The sequence below is a fragment of the Saccoglossus kowalevskii genome, chromosome 4, assembly GCF_978046115.1.
Source record: "Saccoglossus kowalevskii chromosome 4, keSacKowa6.1, whole genome shotgun sequence".
Taxonomy (NCBI): Eukaryota; Metazoa; Hemichordata; class Enteropneusta; family Harrimaniidae; genus Saccoglossus; species Saccoglossus kowalevskii.
This window is the reverse complement of record NC_140644.1, coordinates 24,921,585-24,943,290: the sequence shown is the minus strand read 5'-3', so window position 1 is coordinate 24,943,290 and position 21,706 is coordinate 24,921,585. Positions and strand designations below refer to the sequence as shown.

General features: G+C 33.7%; 1 protein-coding gene across 1 annotated transcript; it reads right to left on the bottom strand.

Moving 5' to 3' along the window:
• Positions 1-203: 203 nt before the first annotated feature.
• Positions 204-21,544, bottom strand: LOC102802592 (NF-X1-type zinc finger protein NFXL1-like). Its single transcript, XM_006818867.3, has 20 exons — positions 21,449-21,544; positions 20,907-21,118; positions 20,052-20,222; positions 19,489-19,601; positions 18,784-18,914; positions 17,960-18,029; positions 14,169-14,277; positions 13,418-13,579; positions 12,459-12,674; positions 11,096-11,211; positions 10,847-10,978; positions 10,416-10,506; positions 9,797-9,917; positions 8,671-8,830; positions 7,527-7,640; positions 6,815-6,946; positions 6,109-6,275; positions 4,446-4,626; positions 3,598-3,738; positions 204-2,959 (listed from the first exon to the last, which is right to left on the bottom strand). Exons 2-20 carry the CDS (start codon positions 21,115-21,117, stop codon positions 2,786-2,788), a joined length of 2,712 nt encoding a protein of 903 aa, XP_006818930.2. The 5' UTR covers position 21,118; positions 21,449-21,544; the 3' UTR covers positions 204-2,785.
• Between the last annotated feature and the right edge of the window lie 162 nt (positions 21,545-21,706).

Sequence of the window (21,706 nt, the reverse complement as noted above, 5' to 3'; positions counted from 1 at the left end):
TTGTGTTACATGTATATTACTTAGATGTATAAAGAAAGTTTGAAATCATTTTCTGTGATTGTGATATTAAATGACAGCATAGTGAAAATCGTGATCGAAGTGCATAGCTTATTGAACAAGTTGGTAATTATTGTGTTTATCATTTCTCAACATTATATTTACAAACTGCTTCATAAATTACCATCCAGAGGATGGAATGCTGCTTTACGTGCCACCACACCTTACTTTATTTCATTATAACAATCATAGTCCATGACACAATGTTTTGTTATCAAACCATTTTATTCCCAACCAAAACCATTCTTAATTTATTGCATCTTCTAAAAACAGAAAATGTCAACTAAATAAAAAATAAGTTTTTTATATTTTTTTGTTTGTTATGTTCTATATTTCCAAATTGAAATTAAATCACCCCAACTCATAAGTTAAATAAAAGATTTCTAATACTCGCCCAAGAGGGCACTGTTTTGAACTACAGTATGGTACACCATTTAAAGCTGTTTTCCCTGATTTGTTAAAATAATAAATTGGGTGGAAAATAAATTTTCAGTCATTCTTGTTAATTTATACCACTTCAATGAAAATTAATTTAAATAAAATAATTTTTAGTTCTCTCAAAAGAAAGAAAAGCCAATCAACAGGTATCCCAGTAATCAAATAAGATTGTTTATTATTTGTATGGGAAAGAACACCACAATCATCACGCTGCATGTTTGGTGTCGGGTACTATCACAACCTATCAAACTTAAAAAGGCAATCAAGGCTTGGAACAGGCATAACCCACACCTTTTCATCAGCCACAAACAACTTTACAGTTGTATGAATCTAATTTGGATAGACATCTTTAAGTTGTAATGTTGCTTAAATTTCTTTTTAATCCCCTCTTCCCTGTCTTCCTGTTTTTAAAATAAAAATGGGTTAAAATTGTTGTTGAAAAACTATATGCAGCAAGACTACTGCAGTCCTTTAAATTTATGAGAATATCTCCCAATTTTTAGATTTGTGAACGAAAAATGGATGTTTACATTTTTTCAAAAATAGAACTATTACAATGTTATGGTAGTAGCCTGTTCCAATAACCCAGTGTTCGTATTGAATTTAGATGCCAATTCTCATTCTCAAAATGTTGTATATGAACAATATGGGAAAGTATTTTTGATGTCTTTATATTTTATAACATCTTGCAAAACAGCTTGTCATTCAAATTTAATGACAAATATGATTATATGCTTAATTAAACAAATAAAAAAAAACAACAGTGAAAGAATAAAATGCATAAAGAGGCATATAAATTGATGCAGTAATGATCAGTGTTTATCACCATTTACACCTACCAATATTTCTCTGACTCAGTACCAACTCAAATTACCAATTCCTCCAAAAAAAGACTTTTCAAGAATAAAAGACAAAATCACTATTAGTTATATATGTGTTTTCCTGAATGCAGTAGTAAGAAAACTGAATGAAATCAAAACATATATGCTATGTTCACACATCAGCATTCTATCAGAGCCGAACTACTTCTCCTCCCACGGATTAACAGGAGAATATCTCCAATGCGTTCATACGGTCGGGAGTCGAACCAGAGCCGAGATCTGCCAGAGTTTGATTCAGTTCGATCAGAGTCGAACGGAACAGTGTCCTTGAATAATTAGTGACTGAAAACCATTTTAGTGTTGTGCTTTTTCTTTACATTGGCATGATGCTGTTGAGCTAGGAGAAAAAAGAGCCTGAGCATGGAGGTAGAAAAGACAATGACTGGTATTTAGGTACTAGTATCTCGAATAAACAGGAAACACGGCAGCTAAAATGCGTTTAACACAGCCTATTCGCTCAAGTTATTGTCATGCAAAATTACCATTTTGTAACTATTCAACTGTAGTGATATCTAAACTACTAGGAAGAATCACAGATTCTGTCTATCTATCATAGAGAAACTATGGAAGAATCTAAACCTATCGGAGTTCAACTCCGAGGGTTTAGTGGAGCCGAACGAGTTTACACGGCCATTTTTGCTGGCTCGAGCCATTGGGCTCTGATAAAATGCTGTCGTATGAACGTAGCAATAGTCAAGACTGAAGTACATTTCATTTATATTAAGTACGAATAAATATAGACTTGGCATTTCAGTGTAATTATGTACAAATTAATCACCAACAAAGAGTAAGCAATATTTCAGATTATAAAATAGTTAATGATAATGAAAAAATAAAGCAATAACTGATGAATAGTTTTCAGATTCAGTGTCATCCTCTGGTTGCCTGACTGCTACTGATAACTGATGGAATCTTTACAATCTCTGCTCTCTGTGTCATCACCAGAAAGCTTAAATTAGTGTTGGGAATTAATTATAAATGTTATGATAAAAAAACGATCTAGGCATCTCTTAAAGAGGGCAAAAAAAATCCAGATTGAGATGTGTTTAAAACCACATGATAAAATCTTCATAACACATCAACTTTTGACGCTGTTTTTTTTCTATTCATATCAGCTATATGTGGAGGTTTTCAGCAGGCAATGTAAAATGATATTCCCAACTGTACACCTTGTCATTACAAGCATAAGAGTTAAACAATAACTGATTAAATCATTCATCTCACTTTTTGGACCTGTTTCTGTTTTTATCTGTTTCATCAACATCACAACAGGCACATCTCAAGAACAATAAAGAACACCACTATAAAGTAAACAACCCCCTCACCCTTTCTAATTTTTATATTGCTCGATCAAGATGCAAGATTTCAACAAACTTTGTAATCCTGTCATTTGACAGTAGTGCTATTAATTAATCCACTCTTATAAGGTATGCAGTAAATACTGATAAAATAGCAATCAATATTGCAAACGTGACATATCTGCCATACTTCATCCACCATGTAACTACTTCCTCCTTCTCTCGCTTTCTCTTTCTCTGTTTCTTTCTTCCTTTCATATGACGTTCATATTCAGCAAGCTCCGCCTGTAAATTAAGATAGAGGGTGAAATGGCCGAGTGAATTAGAACACCATTTGCTGTATTAGAAATGCATCTTCAGTAGAGATTTGGTGGGATTGTAAATGAATCGAGCCTTCAATGCTCACTATCAGTGAACACCACAAATTATCAACACAGAGAGCTACCCAATTATGATGTCATCAGTGAACACAAAGTGTTAACACAGAGGGTGCTGCCCAATTATGATGCTATCAGTGAACAACAGTGTCAAAGGAGAGGCCCTGCCCAATTATGATGTCATCTGTAACAACACATAGTGTCAACTTAGAGGGCACTGCTCAATTATGATTTCATCAGTGAACAACAAAGTGTCAGCAGAGAGGGCGCTGCTCAATTATGATGTCGACAGTGAACAACTAGTGATAACTGACTTCATCTCAGTATTTAAGTATTCTCAAAATATCCCCAGTAGTCATGAGTAGTGGTAACTACATAATAAACCCACTACAATACTGTACAAGTATTAAACTTCACAGTCCCTAGACCATGGTACATCAAATCACATTGTGCCCCATGCAATGTATACATCTCATGTAAAATACAATTGAAGTTCAAACAAAAGCTGCACGATTGCTGTAACACTATAAACCAATTTGCACAAACCTGTTGTTTCTTCAGTTCTTCTTCTTTCCTGGCTTCCTCAGCTTCTTTCGCTGCTTTCTTTTTCTTCTCCAGTTCTTCTTGGCAAATGTCATCACATTCTAGTTCTGCCTCACCACTCTGTACCATTTTACATGGGAAATCCTGCAAAATGATGTATTAGGTGTTTAATTCATTTTACAATTTGGGTTTATAATTAGTGTAAAGCTCTTTTCTAAAAACAGGTGACAGAAATAACAGTTGCCAATGGCCTGCAGTTAGCTGTACCGGTAGATGAAGACTGACAGCATACAGTGAATCGATGTCACCCCCATATGAGAACTTAATTTTCACTCAGAGTTAATATATGAGCCATAAATGTTCATAACTTTGCATTAGAAGTAATAATAATCCCTCAAATTGAATCCTCTAGAGTTGCTGGTTTTTAATTTTTTTTTTTCATTTTTACATACAACTCATCATGTTTTCATATATTTTATTGCATTTTACTTTTTTTTTTTATGATTTGGTAATTGTTCTCCATAACATTTTTGTAGTATACATTTAATTCTAATTATCTTTTTATTTTAATCTATTATTTTTTGGCTGGTACATATTTTTAAGTTTTTGTAATTATGAAAGCCCACAAGGTATGTAGCGATAGTTAGAAAATACATAGTCAAGAAAAAATGCAGTTAAGTACAATAGTAACATAAAACTACCCGGTATGACAAATACACAATTTTCTGTAATCTTTCTGAATAGTTGATACTGAACACATTCAAAAGCTCAAAAATGTACAAAACTAAAAAAAAAAAAACATAATTAAAAATGGAAATATTTTATTCCCTCAAGCAAATTTTACATCTTACCTTTTTCTTTCGTTGACATGGACACCTGACCATAGTCTTCTTGGTACACATATCAGTGCTGGAACAATCACCAGAATGGCATACCTTAGAACAGGTATGGCCGCATGCTAGTACCTGGTGACACTGGCCCTGACAACATAGTAACGTCTGATGGCTCTCTTCATCACCCTGAGTCCATTTCCTGGAAGTAGTATAGCAGTGAGTACATGATATGGGAGATGGTCACCATAGAAATCCTAATATCTCTTGACTTTCAAAATGCTCAGTGTTATGTATGACTTCCATCATGTGTTGCATTAGTGATTTAAATGTGGTCATTACTACCAAATAATGAAAAACAATCAACAAATCTGCACACCCAATTATTATAAATTATTAACTAATAAATGAATTTACCAGATGTACTATGCAAGCAAAGCCGTGTGTCATCACTCACTTTTTAATTGATAAGTTAATTAATTAAGTTGATTGGTTCTTGTACAATTTGAAACTGTTTAGACAATATATTTTGGTAATAATTGTTTGAAATATGGTAAATCTGAATGTTTCCACTATACATGTGTACTGATAGTTTCAGATAATTTTGTTTTAATGTTGGGTATGTAGACTTTACCATCTCTAAAGCTTCCAAACCAATCTATGCAACAGACAGAATTCATTTCCACCAATGAACAGGTTGCCGAAAATGAAATGTGTACAGACCTTTGATAGAATTACCTCACAATTGTCTGATAAGATAAATATCATATAAATCAATATATCGCTATAACCATAAATATATTTTTGTCAATGCTTTTGATTCAGTGATGTCCTTGCACATCCAAAAGAATTGCACATGATAAGAAGCTTAGAACCTACACACACACAAATTACAATTATGTTACCATGGTAGTTTATATTGGCGAAATACGATATCTGATTCATGACACATGATACCAGATTTATTAAATTTCATATACCCCATGCCAAAGGCTCTGAGCATACAATTAATACACTTATTTAAATTTTTTTTAATTTTATTTAGCCAGTATTTAATAGGATTGAAAATGCATATTACCCACTCATACTAATATTTCTGGTCAACAGGTCAAACCCAAATACAGATTCAGAAATAGAGGGACTCAAGCATACACAAGCATTGAGAGAAATACCGTCAGTTGTCTTGCAGAAACCACTACTCTTTGCAACATAACTACGTCTTTTCAGAGAGGCGTAAAGCCGTCAGTCTCATGCACAGTTCCTATTCTCAGTGCTCAGTGTAGGGAACTGACAACTTTACGTCTCTCCCAAAAGATTCTCCAAAATAAGAATGCTGCAAGTCTGGTGAGTGGAGAGAATGTACTTTTTTGCGTTGCTGAGTGTGAAGCCAATCATGAGAGTCACACAACTGATGATGGGTGTGTATGCTAAACATTGTGCCACACATCAGAACTAATTATGTAAGTCACCTATTAGATATCTTTAGCTACTGGATAATTACCTCTAAATGCACAAAATATATTAATTATGTAATTATGGATAGGAGCAAAATGACCAGAGACAAACTGTCAACGGTAGAATCAATAAGCTAGATAAATGTTAGAAAAGAGTCTATATTGTAGTTTGGTCATTTTAAATTAATCACAAAATCCAAACTCCATAATTTTAATAGTGCTATACATACCAGCAATCAATGTATAACAACATAACTCTGCAGTGACATCTTTTTTTAAACATCTGAGTACACTGTTTACATGGTCCAGGATGGCAGGGATCCAAACATTTATGGGTACAGCCTGCTGGTCTGTCTATCTGGCAACCAAGTTCACAGGACTCACACTCTACACCATGCTGAATAGTAAGTGAATTCATGTATCAGGTTTTATAGGTTATCGTCAAATGGTTTTGTAACTGAAAATATCGACCATCTCAGTTGCAGAAAGCAGTAACTGTAATTATAACTATTTTATGAGAATAACTTTATGTGAAATTCAAGAGTTGGGGGAAATATAGTAACACAGTGACTAAGTTTATCCTCACAATCTTTATTTCCCAGGGTGAAAATTTAACAGTATATTAAGGATACATACATCATATTTCCTCTATTGGAGTGAATCTTCAATGAAAGTCCACAGAAAACAAAACTTGCATTTTTTTGTATAATGGATCATTAAAATACAACATATTTTAACTGTAGATAAAATAAATAAACCATTTTTGTTTACTTTTTTGAGAAATGTTCTGATTGTCAAACCAAACTTATACTTATTAAAAACTTCTAATCATCACCTTGAATTGACTACTAATTCTGACATACCAGCTTGGCTTTAAGAGAGCACACTGATTTTCACCCCCACAAATGTTTTTGTTACCGTTACAGCAATGCTTACCTGCTGTGTATCAGGTGCTCCAGTCACCACATGGCACTCTAGCTGACATACATGGTTAGTACAGGACAGTTGCCGACCACAAACGCGTCCACATGACAGCGGTCGGACTTCACAGCATGGGATAGTGAATTCCTACAAAGACATCTCAGTATTGTTACAGAACCAAACAAAAAAATATGACCACCAAACTGAGTTTATTAATTACCGGTATTTGATTTATATACATCCTTTACAATTAAGTTTATACATTATAAAGTTATAATTATTTGAATTTTGTACTGAATCTGAGTTTTTATTTATTTAAAAATGTATTTGAATTGTTAAATCCTTGAAGGGTGGTAGTCCTCGCACCAAGCATGCGCAAGATATATGGGTCCCATACATGTATAAACAAAGATAGCGACTTTGAAAGTTGCGTAGACCAACAAGTACAAACTGAGACGTTACCAAGCTTTAATTAGGTATTTTTTTTTAGGTGATTGGAAGGTATTGAAACAGTCAACAACAGTAAATAGTGAAAGTCGCACCAAGATCAAACCTCATACTTGTGATTTCTATTAGAAGAGCGCATTGGATTGTAGGAAAATCAAGGTTTATCAACACAAATGTCGCACATGCGCAGTGCGACGACCACTGCTCTTTAAACCTTTATATTTTCATTGCCTTTAGCATTGACAATCATCACTGTTACTCAAATAACTGTTATGCTTACCTGATGTTTTCCCATACACACTACCTGTACCAGGTGTCTACAAGGCCTACAAGGGAAATTCTTGACTGATAATTTTGCTTGAGCTTTAGGTTCCCAAGGACCACTACGTACTTGCTGTGAAATATCAAAATACATATTTTTAATTTAGTAAATACAAAAGTTTATTTCAATATAGCTGCTGTCTTTCCCAATTTAAAGAACATCTATATGTATCGTTTTTGGAAATTGGAAACTTGTATATTCATTGACAATGTATGGTATTTTTGTATTGTTAGTAGGGAACCCTTTTGCATTGAATTTGCTCTCATGAGCTGAAACTAACTTTACTATAGTTAATTAACTCCTATATTTTACATCAAATATTCATACAAAAACCCTGAAAAACTTTTTCTGTGAAAGATCAGCAGCCATGTTCAGCACTAAGGCCAGACTTTTATTATCCCTTGTTTCGCGAACCCGCCGAATGAACAGGAGCCGAAAAATGAAATAAAAATAAAATTTTATTTCAGCGTAATTTCTCGCGTCCGCCGACTTGTAAGTGCAAAAAAATGCTAAAAAAATATTATTTTTATCTTTATTTTTATACTGCCCGCCATATAACAAATCCAAGTTGCATTTGGGAGTATTATGATCAAAGAACCGAAGTCTCGCGCAAATGAGAAACAAGGTTATACATGGAATAAAATTTTATTTCATTTCTTCGCTCCGATCAATGCAATTCTAATGGAAAAAAAGAATTAATTTTATTTCTTTTCCACCCTCCTCAAAAAAATTGCCTTATAAAAACTCGAGAAACAAGGAATAAAAAAGTCTGGCCTAATACACAGCAAATGTGATCAAAATCCGTTATGAGATAATATGCAAATTAGCTACTTAATATGCACAAACATGGCTCCAAAACAAATCATGTCTGCACATGACACTAAAGTACCTATGTACTAAAAGTTTATCAAAATTCACTCAGAAGTTTTCAAGATTGCGCTTAAGATGGTTGACATGGAAAAATTTATATGCAAATTAGCTACTTAATATGCAAAGACATGTGCTAAATTTGATAAAAACCCATTCGGAAGTTTTTGAGACTTTGCTTACACAGACAGACACGGAAGTTAAAAACTCATTTGCCATAATTGTCGATACCTACCTGTTCCACTTCTTTGACAAGTACAGCAGAGTGACAACTATCCTCACACAGATGCTGACAGTTTGGTAAAGCATTTCCACAGACCTGGAAACAAGGAGGACATCGGCCAAAATGACAGGGATGAGGGAGTCGCTGAGCATGGTGACAATCTGGAGGTACCCTATAGTAGACAGTTGAAATAACAAGGATGAGGTCATTGCTGAGAATTGCACAAGTTACTATTAAGTTAAAGGGAAAGTTAAGGCTAACAACATAATACAACATAATACTCCTCGATAGTGCTCGGCAAATGTAAGAACATGCAATTTACAGTTTTTTTATATCATCTAGATATTCAATTTTTCATCAATTTATGTAGACCGCCATCTTGCATCTTCAGCAAAGGATTATGTAAAGTATGACATCATGGAGTCTGTTGTCAGAAATTGAGAAAATTGCATTCTCCTACATTTGTGGAGCTTTTTCTTGGGAGGCACTGTGTTGTTTGGCTTGACTTCCCCTTTAAATACTGGGAAAGAATTTTTCAAAAAACAAATTGGTCAGTCAGCCATTTTGAATCTGTTCTCAAAAACATTCAAATGGCCACCATTTGGCCACCTTGATTGGATCATGAAACAAATAGATGTACGTATGTGTGATATGATGTAATATTTATATATATAGTTTGAACATGATCAGTCAAGTCTATACCAAATTTGAACAAAATTGGCCTATCTGGTTCAAAAATGGCAGAAATGCTTGATTTTAACAGCGCCACATACCGTTAGTTATAAAGGTTTTATTTCAGTGCGATCCAATATAGCTAATATTTATTGGGATATAAATGTTTATTGTGAAATCTGACCTAGATTACACAAGGATGGTTTTCATTTTTTCCTTCCAGCACAGTAATTTTTTTATTAGGAAATATTTGTTTTATTCAGATCATAGCTAAATATTATAACACAAATACCAACATACTGGTTCAATTTTTAACACCTCTCTAATGTCAACTACATATATATATACCAAGTCTGGATACGAGATCAAAGCTTCTAACTAGGGATCCCTTCAAAAAAGAAATTCCCTATTCACTCCAGACAAAATATATAGCATCCATATAATACACATAGTATAAATTACTTACTTGCAGGGCTGTTTACATCTTGGTGGTTTGATGTACTTCTCTCTTCCACATGGTACAGCATATGTGGTACTTCCACACCGACAATTGATATCCACCATCAGAGGGCAAGGATAACATAACCCTAAATATACACAGAGATGTATACAAGTAAAGCTTAGTAACTGACAGCACTAATATGTATGTTTTAAGTACTGACAAAGACATGTAAAATGTTTGGCACATTTTTCAGTATTACACTGGATCACTGTAACAGGAACTAAGATTGTATCATTATCATGTTCATTGTTCCCATCATTTTCAAAATTCGCACTTGTGTAATTGACAGACAAAGGTGTTTTATGGCCAAAATATTTGATATTTTAAAATTAATAATTAAAACGAGAGAGTCATCACCTACGCATGCGTCAGGTGGCCATATAGCGTGTCATTGTTTACAAGCAAGCGTCTAACCTTTGCGTTCTTAGTATGTGTTGTTATCAATTCCAGCGTGTGCGCAGGGGATGACCCTCCCGCTTTAAGTGTACAACCATTCTTGTTTTGTGCACTTCTATACACAATTGATTCCTTCATGCACAACAACCATACTTGTGTACATTCATACGTAGAATATTTCACATACCTACATGACACTTGGATGGACATTTATGGTTCTTACAGGATAGTAATCTGTTACATGGTTGCTCACAGCTTGGGCAGTTGCCATCACAACACTGTAAAACATTTATAACAGTATTTCACAACACAAGCAATGTAGATTCTAGAATATCCAATTTTGAGGTGTAGGAAACTTATTAGAAATCTATTAGATTTCGCAATTCAATGAACTTGATTACATAAACTTTCTTTTGGTATCTGTTTCTAAAAAATACGAGATGAATAGATCCTTCAACTTAAGAAGACTGTTAATTGCAACAATGCCATTATAATCAGAAGATGGTCATACAGCACTGTCTGCCAAAAAGTTCTAAGTATGGAATATTGTTCACAACAAAACAAAATATATGTGATGACCAGTAGGATATTGTTTTTTTTTAATTTAATATTGCTCACCTTTCTTTTACACTGATGGTTCTCACAATCCCTGATTTTCGGACATTTTGTATCACATAGGTAATCCTTATAACACTGTACTGATTTCTTACGAGCTCCACAGCGACACTTCTTAGTAACCATCTGCCTGCACTGAAGAATTTAAAACAAGAAAAATGATTGAAAATTCCATCATGTGGACCTGAGAGAAAAATTGAAACACTAAAAAACCTGCATTACCAACTCGATCGGCTTAACTGGTGTACTTACTGTCTCACAGGGTCCAGTATGGCATCTCTGTGTACAGTAATGCAATCCACATGTCAGTAATTTTTCACATGTATCCCCACATGTGGGCACATCTTCTGTACATGGCATTTCATAACCTACAGATGAATCAAACCATATACCATCATCCAAATATTCTTTTCCTGTCACCCTGCCTGGCACAGTACAAGCCAAATACTTTGTTCACACAAAATCGGAACACACAATGTACAACAACTGTGACAACACATACAGACTGTACAATTGAACAAATGGTTGAAACTATTTGACAACACCAAGGCCATTACATGTACCCATCCCCTTATATAGTTATTAATTCAGTGAGTGTGGTGATAGTTTTGGGAATTAAACGTTTAGATGGCTATTACCAGCAGAAGTCAAAGTACAAGACAATCCCAAATTTCAAAAAGTAATATGGCGAACCACATGCCTTGATCTGACATTGATGGGGTTAAGTTATTTTCACAGGTGATGTGGTGTAGCCTGTGGCAATATTTTCACAAGTGAAGTGAGTTTTGTTATTATTACACATGTACCCAGACTTGGCAAAAATTGCGAGAAAAGTCGTAACCACTTTATCCAAGATGTTCATATGAGTGCAGGAAAAAGAAGTATTCGATTCCAAATTCTGACCAATGATTGGTTAATTCTATTCACTAGCAAATGAAGGTGCTGATTGGCAAGTGCAGCTTTTTAAAAAAAATAAAAATATGGACATCTATTGTGACACAGGGCTTTTTTTATAATTGTGTATTTTTGACATTGGCATCGAAGAAAAACAAATGTGACTTGACACTGTAACCTTTTTCAAACATTTTTATTTGCTGACCTATATAGAAACAAAACAATTTGATTTGTTAAAATTCTGCAGAATTTTACTTTGAAGGCGCCTCATTTTGAATTTGCTGTGAAAATTCAGAGAATATGACTAATTTGCATAATTATTTAATAGCTCTTGATACTCTGTTTATACAAGAATGTGGAAGTCTCATTATACAAATTACACAAGCATAAGATTCAACAATAAATATGGGAGGGCTGACACTTTGGAAAAAAAAATCAATCTTTTCTCTCATTTGCATATACCAACATTATTCCACAGCAAACAGTACATGTGTAATAATGACCAGTAGGAATTACCTAAACATGTTAACATATTGCCTGCTGACTGCTTTTCCATTAATTTGGCTCACCATGGAGGCTTTGTGTTAAAAAATTGAATCAAACCCATCATGTGATGTTTTGCTACATATTTACCTGGCCCCAATATTCCAAAATTATAACACCCTATTTGCACTTAATAAACTCTTACCAAAATGCACATATATATAGCACTACTACTTACTTGTTTTACCACATGGACATGTTCTGTTACCAGATCTGGGGCATGTACCACACTCTCCACTATGACAGTTTTTATCACATACATGGAATCCACAAGCAAACGGTTTATTACATATCTGTGCACATTGCCATTGAGGGCTACTACAGGGTCTTTGAATTTGCTCTTTACCACACAGACATGACTGAATGCTCTGCTTACCGCAGGGTGCACACTCTCCTGGGAAAGAAACACATAAGAAAATGATCTTGTAATCCAGATTTATCAATCAACGACTTGTATCAGAATTGGTTGCCATTAGTGTGGTGTAACATATACCCAAAGTTAAAATTAAAAAAACATTTAATGAGAGGTTACTGATTTCAAAAATAAATGAAATAATTATCCGGATAATTTCCAAAATAGTTTTTTGTATTTTGTTATATATCAGCTCAGCAAAGCAGAGACCTTTACCATACAAATAAAGCATAGGCATGTAATATTCAATAGCTGACCATAGTAATGTTCATCGATCATAAATTTGATTGATTTGAAAAGCAGTTAACCTAATGCAGAGTCATCAGTATGTTTTGCATATGAAGCAACTAGCGAATGAAGAATGAGAATTTTGCCTTCCTTGGGTACAGTAAAGCCAGAGTATGTTACATTTACATAAATTTGCATAGCTAATAAGTAATACTGTTCATAAATAGATGCTGATTCCATAGACCTTGGAACACCTAATGCTTTAGAAAGCCTCAATGTGAGGTAAGCATTTTGTTATAATGACCATTCTGATTTTATTTGTTTTGGTAATGTAAGCGTACACTTGTGTAATGAAAAATATCTGCTCTCAGAAATGTAAACTTAAGATAAAGGATATGCAAATTACCCAATTATCATGCACAAATCTGAAAACTACTATTATTAGCGAGTATTTCATTGAAAAGTACAATAAACTCTATAGAAAATAAATGACAAACCTTTATGGCAAGGTTGTTGGCAATAATGCTGACCACAGAGTAAAGGTTTATTACAGGACTGACCACAGCTCCATTCTTTAGCGCTACATCTCCTGACAACGGCTGGTTGTCTACCGCAATGACAAGATGTACGTACTGTTATAGGGCAAGGCGGACATGGACCTAGAAGATTAAATCATAATAATCATTATCAGCAAGAATATCATAAGCATAGTCACCAAAATGTGACCTGAATCAATATCACCACAGGCAGTGCAATAACTATATAACGTCTTTCGCCCAATGTATCACACATTTACAAATTTATCACATTCATGTTACCCATTTATTGTGTTCGCATCAACCATTTTAATCAAGCATTTTCCATATCATTAACTGGGATTGAATACTGGCTCAGCCATGGTAATTTTAATTTTTCAATATATACATAAATATATCCTTTTCCATTAAGGAAATGATCTCACTCACATGTGTGATATATAAAATCAGGTGGCATTGTTTTTCTAGAGCATGTTTCAGTCACCACTGCAGTGGTCAGAATGTGCAGTACAAATATGCGAGGCAAGTGTGATTAAAAGTTAATAAACGCATGCTGTTCGCAAACGCTCTTGTATAATAACAATGTTGCAAGAAATGTCAGTAGTAAAAACACATTGCAGTTTGCCTCTAGTATCTAGTATCATTTATCTAGTATCATTTATCTAGTATCGCCTTTAAATATAAATTCTACCTTGAATCTATTATACCATACCTGGATGACATAACAGTAGACATGCATGTCCACATTCAGGTTGTAAAACTTGATCACATTTCTGTCCACAGGAATGCGGCACTAACCACGGGTCAAATGTTGGATCAGCCTATGACATAATGTAAACACCATCAGTTATGAATAATGAGCTTACAATTTGCATAATAATTATAAATTATTCATTATTTCTGTCAACTAAAGAATATCCAACAAATTTGAAATGTCAGGTTATTATTTTAAACAATCATAAAATAAGATTTCGTTGGTATCACATGGACAGAATCCTACTCATAAATACCCAGAATTTATTTAATTTTTCAAAAAATTGTACTCCAGGGCAATGCAATGACTTAAAAAATGTTGGCAACCTTTGGCAACCAGCTTAATTTTTGAGAAAATGATGGTTGTATTTTAGTGGATGGTGGCCATTTTATCAGTATTATAACACTTTCATCAATATAGATTTCTATATCAGAGATACTATGCTATATCTCAAATTGTAGGCTGGTGATGTAGGCTGAAAAAATTATATATACTGGATTCGGCTGATACCCCGCTCATGGGCGATGTTTCAAATAGTGGGCAATGTTTTGGTCCACACATTGCCTGACTGAACCAACAAACATTTTTACAGACCCCAATTTTCTCGTCTGACATCTTGTATCGAGCGCGCTATTTCAAATATGACGCTAAAATAATTCACTGTGAAGTCGAAACGCATACAAATCCAATAAATCCAATGCTGTATACGAATTGTTGTTGCATGAAAAATGGTATATGTTTGTATTTTATGCAAGTATTTGTCACCAATTTTAAGAGTAAAAGTCATAACTTTAGAAGGTACGAGTATTATGGCTCATGAATACATTTCACTTACATTTATTACATTCAAATAAAGTCTGCGCTTGAAATGAATGCTATTTACAAAGTTCGAAATACCCAAGCCTTCCTGATTCGAGCCTCTTGGTTGATTTGACAACGGTAGGTATCGTTAATGTTTAATCTTTGTCTGAGAGTTAAACACAGAGTTAAGCAGTCGTGTACGTTCTAGAAATCTAACCTTGCACACATAATCTTGTATCTGACGTGTTTTTTTTGTTTTGTTTTTGTCCAAAAAAGACGTTCCCTTTCAGTAAACTCTTCGCATTCGTGGTATTTGTGATAGTTGAACGATTTTTTGAACAAATGATAAGTAACTATATTAAGGTAGCGAGACTATTATTTGTGTTGAAAATTACGATTTTCACATTTGTTTATTAATTGATGAAATGCACTATAAACTTTCATGTGATAAAGTCAACATAACATAGAATGTCATGTAAGTTGGTTAAAATGTAGATTTTCTGAAAGGAAGCAAGGCAGCCTCAGTAGTGTTTTCCAAAATCAACAACACAGGTTTAATCTGTGTGCCTATAAGTTTCAAAGATAAACTCAAGACAAAGCAATGTTAGGATGTGTAATTAGTAGCTATCTGACACACAATGAGTGTTTCCAAACATTTGAGTGGTTTGTCTCTGCCCCTGTTTGTTTCACAGATTAGTCATTTGCATATGAATGTGTCAGACACAAGGTCACACAGCCACTGAAAAAAATCATTGATTTTGGTGTTTTCATATGCCGAATTTATTCAATTATAGCTATCCCATTCCTTTATTTTTTTGGTTTCCAATAGCCTTACACATTTGGATGTCCCTACACATGGTAAAACAGACCTTGATGGGAAAACAAATTGATTATGCCGATAAACAAGCTTGAAAATCTTTGCTGTGACTTCATGGACGTTTTCTAGGAGTTTATGTTTTTCAAAATACAAGGTCTTTAACAAAAAATAACGTATACTTATTGTCGTCGGATTAACACCAAATTTTCACAGCTTTAAGGTGACAATGAGAGGAACTTGAATGTGTCCAGACAAACTATTTCATTGATTATTTACCAACGAGTTGTGGTTTGAGTTGGGGGCAATGCGACTAAAACAGTAATTGAAATTCAGGACACTATTTTTTAAAACGCGTTGCTTGAATAAAACTAACCAGACACATTCAATTTACCAGACTATTGAACAACTAGGAAAAGTGAAAAAAATACTTCTTATCGCCAGCATAAATGCATAATTTTTTTTTTTTTACAGAAAAAGTAATTTTTCACCTTTGATTGAGTAACGCGTCATAGAATGCAGATACGGGCATGCAAAATACACTTGTGAAAAGCTTGAAGTCTGGCGATTCTAAAAATATATACTTTCCCGGGTCTATTTGTAGTCATTTAGTCACAATTAGAAGATGAAAACAAGTATGCAAATAATAGTCCCGCTACCTTAATTTGGGTGAAGCTGAGTGGCCCGAATTTAAATATCAGTGCGTGAACTCATTGAGGTCATTGCCCAATGCCGCACGTAATTCAAACACATGGTTAGTAGAGTTCAGTCCAAATATACGCGAATAATGCGATCGAAGTGCGCTGCCCAGAGTTTATTATATTATAGTAAAATTTAATATGACCCACGGTATGGTTTATATTACATATACACTTCATTTCGAATAAAATAATTCACCATTGGGAACATCGATGATTCACAAGACACCTGACTACTATAATTTAAATGCGCCCATGTTTATGTTGGCATAATTATTACGAGTGCAACGCATTATAAAGTCGGTAATATAAATTACTTGAGTTTGTGTAATTATTATGAAATAATTACAAAGTTGAAATATTCAGAGCCGGTACAATATTGTAAACAAATTTGCATTATTAGAAAAGCAGCGCACCAAGTAAACGATGTTGATATATTCAAAGCCAGAGTTGCAGACAAGTTATGTGATTACAGTATCGTCGGATATAATAACAATTTTACTAGACCGACGCGCAGAGCATGAAAGAAAACGGTTGCTACGGTAACGCACCAGTTCAGCGTGTGACTTGGGGTCAATCTTCGATCAACACACACTCGATGTCAGCAGTATCGCCGCGCAGCAACAGTTTGTAAAGAAGTACTTGAAGTTCAATTGCGCCCAAAATTATTTAGCTGATTACTCAGTTGTCGCAGAGTGTGTTGTGTCATGTCCATGATGCATTCCGTTTCGACTTTGGCTTACTTTTTCTTCTTGTTCACGTAATGCGATCTCTCACCAATGTATTAAAACACTTTGAATTTATACTTTGCATGATTATATTTGGTCAACGCGAAACATTTTTTTTTCTGAACGTTTTCTAGACCATTTTTTATCAGTGCATGGTTATTTTTCCGGACAAGATGGGCTTCGTAATATCTGCCATAACATCGCCCGGGCATCTTTTGGTCCACATATTTCTTAAAAAAAAATCGAATCCTCCATAAGATCGCCCAGGGCGGGGTATCAGCCGAATCCGGTAAATATCATATACTGGGTAATGCTACTTTTTATTGATCTGAATTTTATTTAAAAATCTGGGTTTTAAAAAGTGTCAAAAAAAGCAATTTGTAACATTGTTTTCCATGGAACTGTTCTAAAAATAGCGATTTCTCATTTCTCAAAATTGTCACTGTAACACACAAAATGATTTTTTTTATGGTGCCATGGGACAATAGCTCTATTATCAAACCAATGTAATTTATGGCCAAAAATTATTAAATAAACATAAACATTATTAACCTGTCAGCTTTTTTAATGTTGAAAAGATTATTACCGGTATATATATCATATTATCTAGATTGATGTACTACGCGACACTACTGGCCAGTTTCAAATTCAAACCTTCAATTCTGAGAAGCAATCAATACCAGTAAGATTACCATCAGGTTTCCTTACCTGTCTTTTACAGAAGCAACGATACTGAGTTGGACATTGTGACAACTTGTATTCAAAACGACACTTGGGACTACAATGACAAAAGCACAAATTTGTTATAAAAAAAAGGAGGCCAGTTGTATTGGGATTACAGCAAAGTATAATGGACATATAACAAAAACAATGTACATTTCCACATATACATGTACATAGAACAAAGTGTATACAAGATGGAATAATCAGTCTTGGATCATTCACAAAAATGAATGTACAAAAAAAATGATATATGGACCACCTTAAGGTAAAGACCAAGACGTGATATTGGGTGTTTACAAAAATGTGGCCATATCCTGCCCTACCAGTAGCACCCACCATGTATCAATCTAAGTAGTTTATTCATGAAGTGACCTTTCACATACAACAAATTATGTTATTAAGCAATCAGAGACCATAAACTATATCCACTACATACATAATTTCTTTCAAAATTCTTTGATCAATTGAATGTTTTTTTCATGTCAAATTATTGAAGCAACTTTTGCTACATTTTTATGCATGCAGATGGACAATAATTTTTTGAATTTGAAATTTTTATTAGAAATTGGAATTCTCAGATTTACAGATTTTCAGTGACAGTTAAATCATTCAGACCATTGTGGTAATTGTTTACCTTTGCCAAATAAAGCGACTTGGTGCACTTACTTAGAATAGGAAATCAAGTATTTGAAAAATTATCCGTAATGAAGGGCTAGTTACCTCTTAGCAGGACTGGTGGAATTTGAAAGTTAAATACCTGCTCTGGTGTTTAGTAACCAATTTTGAGAAATTTCAAAAACTGTTCTTACCAATGCCAAGACTGTTCTATAGCAGGGAAGTTCTCTTCTGATAGCAGGGACTTTCTCATAGCACCATGCTTTGACCAATTTTGTATGCAATTTAAGTGAAACATACAGTAACAGCCACTACAACTCCACACCTTTACAGATAAGAGAAAAATAAAAATGTCAATTACATTGTATTAAATAGATGCCATGCATGATTATAAAATATATATACAAGACAAATATTTGTTTTATATATTTAGTGTTTTTCAAATTAAATCTAAAATAATAAACATGTAGAAATTATACTTTAATAATCTTGTCACCTTGATAGCTGAAATAATATCATAAAATACTCATAAATACTCATAAAATATTATCTATATTATCATATACAATTAAGCTTGATGCAAACATAGTACTTGAATTCATCAGAATATCATTGATGATTTGCTGAATAACTTAGATCGTTTAAACCATTATTAGTAGTCAAAGTTAAACAGTTTTTACCATGCAACATAACATGTTGTCATGAAAACTGTATTTTTTTTAATCTTAATTTTTTCTTGAACTCGATCTAAATTGAATTAAATATTGAAGAATTAATATGACCCACACTACACACTATGTAATTTTAGATCATAGTTTCAATCGCATTGTGTTAACACAAGCTTCAGAATGTTACTGAAAACATATTGTTTTGGATGAAAATAATAAAAAAAAACTTACAGGATTATCATTCTTGATAACAGCGATACATATAAGACACACAGTGGTACTAGATGTGTAACAATCAGATAAAAATTGCTTGGCTCTATCAATACTGCTGACATCGTTACTCCCTGTAAAAATATAAAAACTGTCACTGTCAAAAACATAGACTAGTATTTAGTGTGCTTTCACAATTAATATTAATCACAGGACAAAATAACATGCATAGTTATCCCACTGTCAGTAACAAGATTTTTATTGCATCGCTTGTTGATGCCTTTTTTTTTCATTTAGTCTATCCTTGGAGAAATTTAGAAGGCGATGTGTTATTGAAAAATGTCCCAGTTATGCCTGAAAAATGGTTAATAACATGTTAAAATATTTTTGGGAGAGAAGGAGATAGTCAAAATGGCTGTCAGTTGTCTGAAAACAATATAGGGTGACAAAATGTCACCTTCACTATCAAACACATCACTGGTCAAAAGAGTCCTCTTAGGTTGCTTGCCGAACAATCATAAGCAGTGCATGTTCAAAGGCATCCTCCTACAGGTGCATTGACAGTGAAAATAAACAAATCTTACCTATTTGTTGGCTGTAAGTTTGTAAAGTCTTATTCAGCACTTCATTGCCAATAGTAGTTTCTTCGTCAGAATCAGAATAATCATCTTCATCTTCTTGTGATGCAAATTTCTCTGCAGCTTCCTTCATACTTTCTTTGACTTTCTCGAATCGTTGCTGACTACTACCCACATCTAATGAAATAAAAAGAAATTAATAATTAATTGATTAAAGCAACATAGTACAATGCAAAACATATGAATACCAAGAACATTTTCTATTTAACTGCCCAAAATATAACACACACACAGGAAAAACTTCATCCAAAAAATTATGATACCACTTTCAACCAAAAATAAAATACACAATTCACATATATACTCTCAAGCAAAGATCTCAGCATAATTAAAAAACTTGCCAATTATATTTACACAACACAATGATTATTTAACCTTTAAATATTAGTTACGTACTTTTTATAATACTTTTACATGTATCTTGTTATTATTTTAAAACTATTTTTGCTGTACTCATCCTATGTAAATCTTTTTACACGGAGGCAATAAAGTTAGTATTATTATGAATACCAATGGCGTTGAATAAAAACCGAAATCTCAATAAAAAAAACATAATCATTTTTTCCATACTTAAATCGCTACAATTAAATATACACCACATGTGACAATATCATAGTCTTATATTATTGGATGTCAATTTAACAGCTGTGTTCAGGTGTAACAATACAGATTTTGTTTCGTTAGAATCTTATTCAAATATTGTGGCAATGTATCTTCAAAAATAAAACGTTATTCTGCAAATTGCTTATTAAATTTACTCAAGACATGTAATGCAAACATCTCCTGAAATGTTCAACCTACCATGCTGATTGCTGGAACTGCCCCATCTTGGTGTTTGTTGCCATTGGTTACCTCCATTTGCTCTTTTACTGTCTCCTCCTCCACGTCCTATTACCTCATACTGAGGCTTCCCATCATTCAGTCTATTTCCTCTCCCACGTCCACCCACACTGCCTCTTATCCCACGTCCTCTGCCTTGTTTCCATGCAGGAATATCACCATGGTAACTCATTCTGGTATGTAAAGCAATAATTAGTTTCAATTTTTGGTAAATTGTGATCACCTAATTATTTTGTAAAAATTAAATAGAAATGACAATTTTTTCAACAGTTAGGAAAGATAGATTATAGATAAGTGCATCTCTGTGATTGCCAAGTGTTATGAATAGTGCCAGTGGTATCACTTACTGTACTAGTAGTAATGTGAATTTGTGAATACTTCGCCAATATATGAATTTATATTTTGAGTTATTTGATGTGTCAGAACAATGTACAGCAAATCACTATCATTCTGCACCTGTACTGTAACGTTTACAGATAAGAGGTGTGCCTTTAAATAATTACCTCTCACGCGTGCATATCTCTTTCCATATTTACGAAATAAACTTCTGGAAAGAACACATCTGGAAAATCGTGCCGCTGCCACCAACGTCCGGATATAAACGGAAGTATGGTGTTCCCTCAGCTAGATGAGAATAAGTACACAAAAAAGTAGTTTTGATAATTTCATTTGTTATGTCAGTGTAAAATATTGTATATGTATGTTGCCTATATAAGGAACATCTTTGTTTGTTGAAATAATGGACGAAATATGCAAGGTGA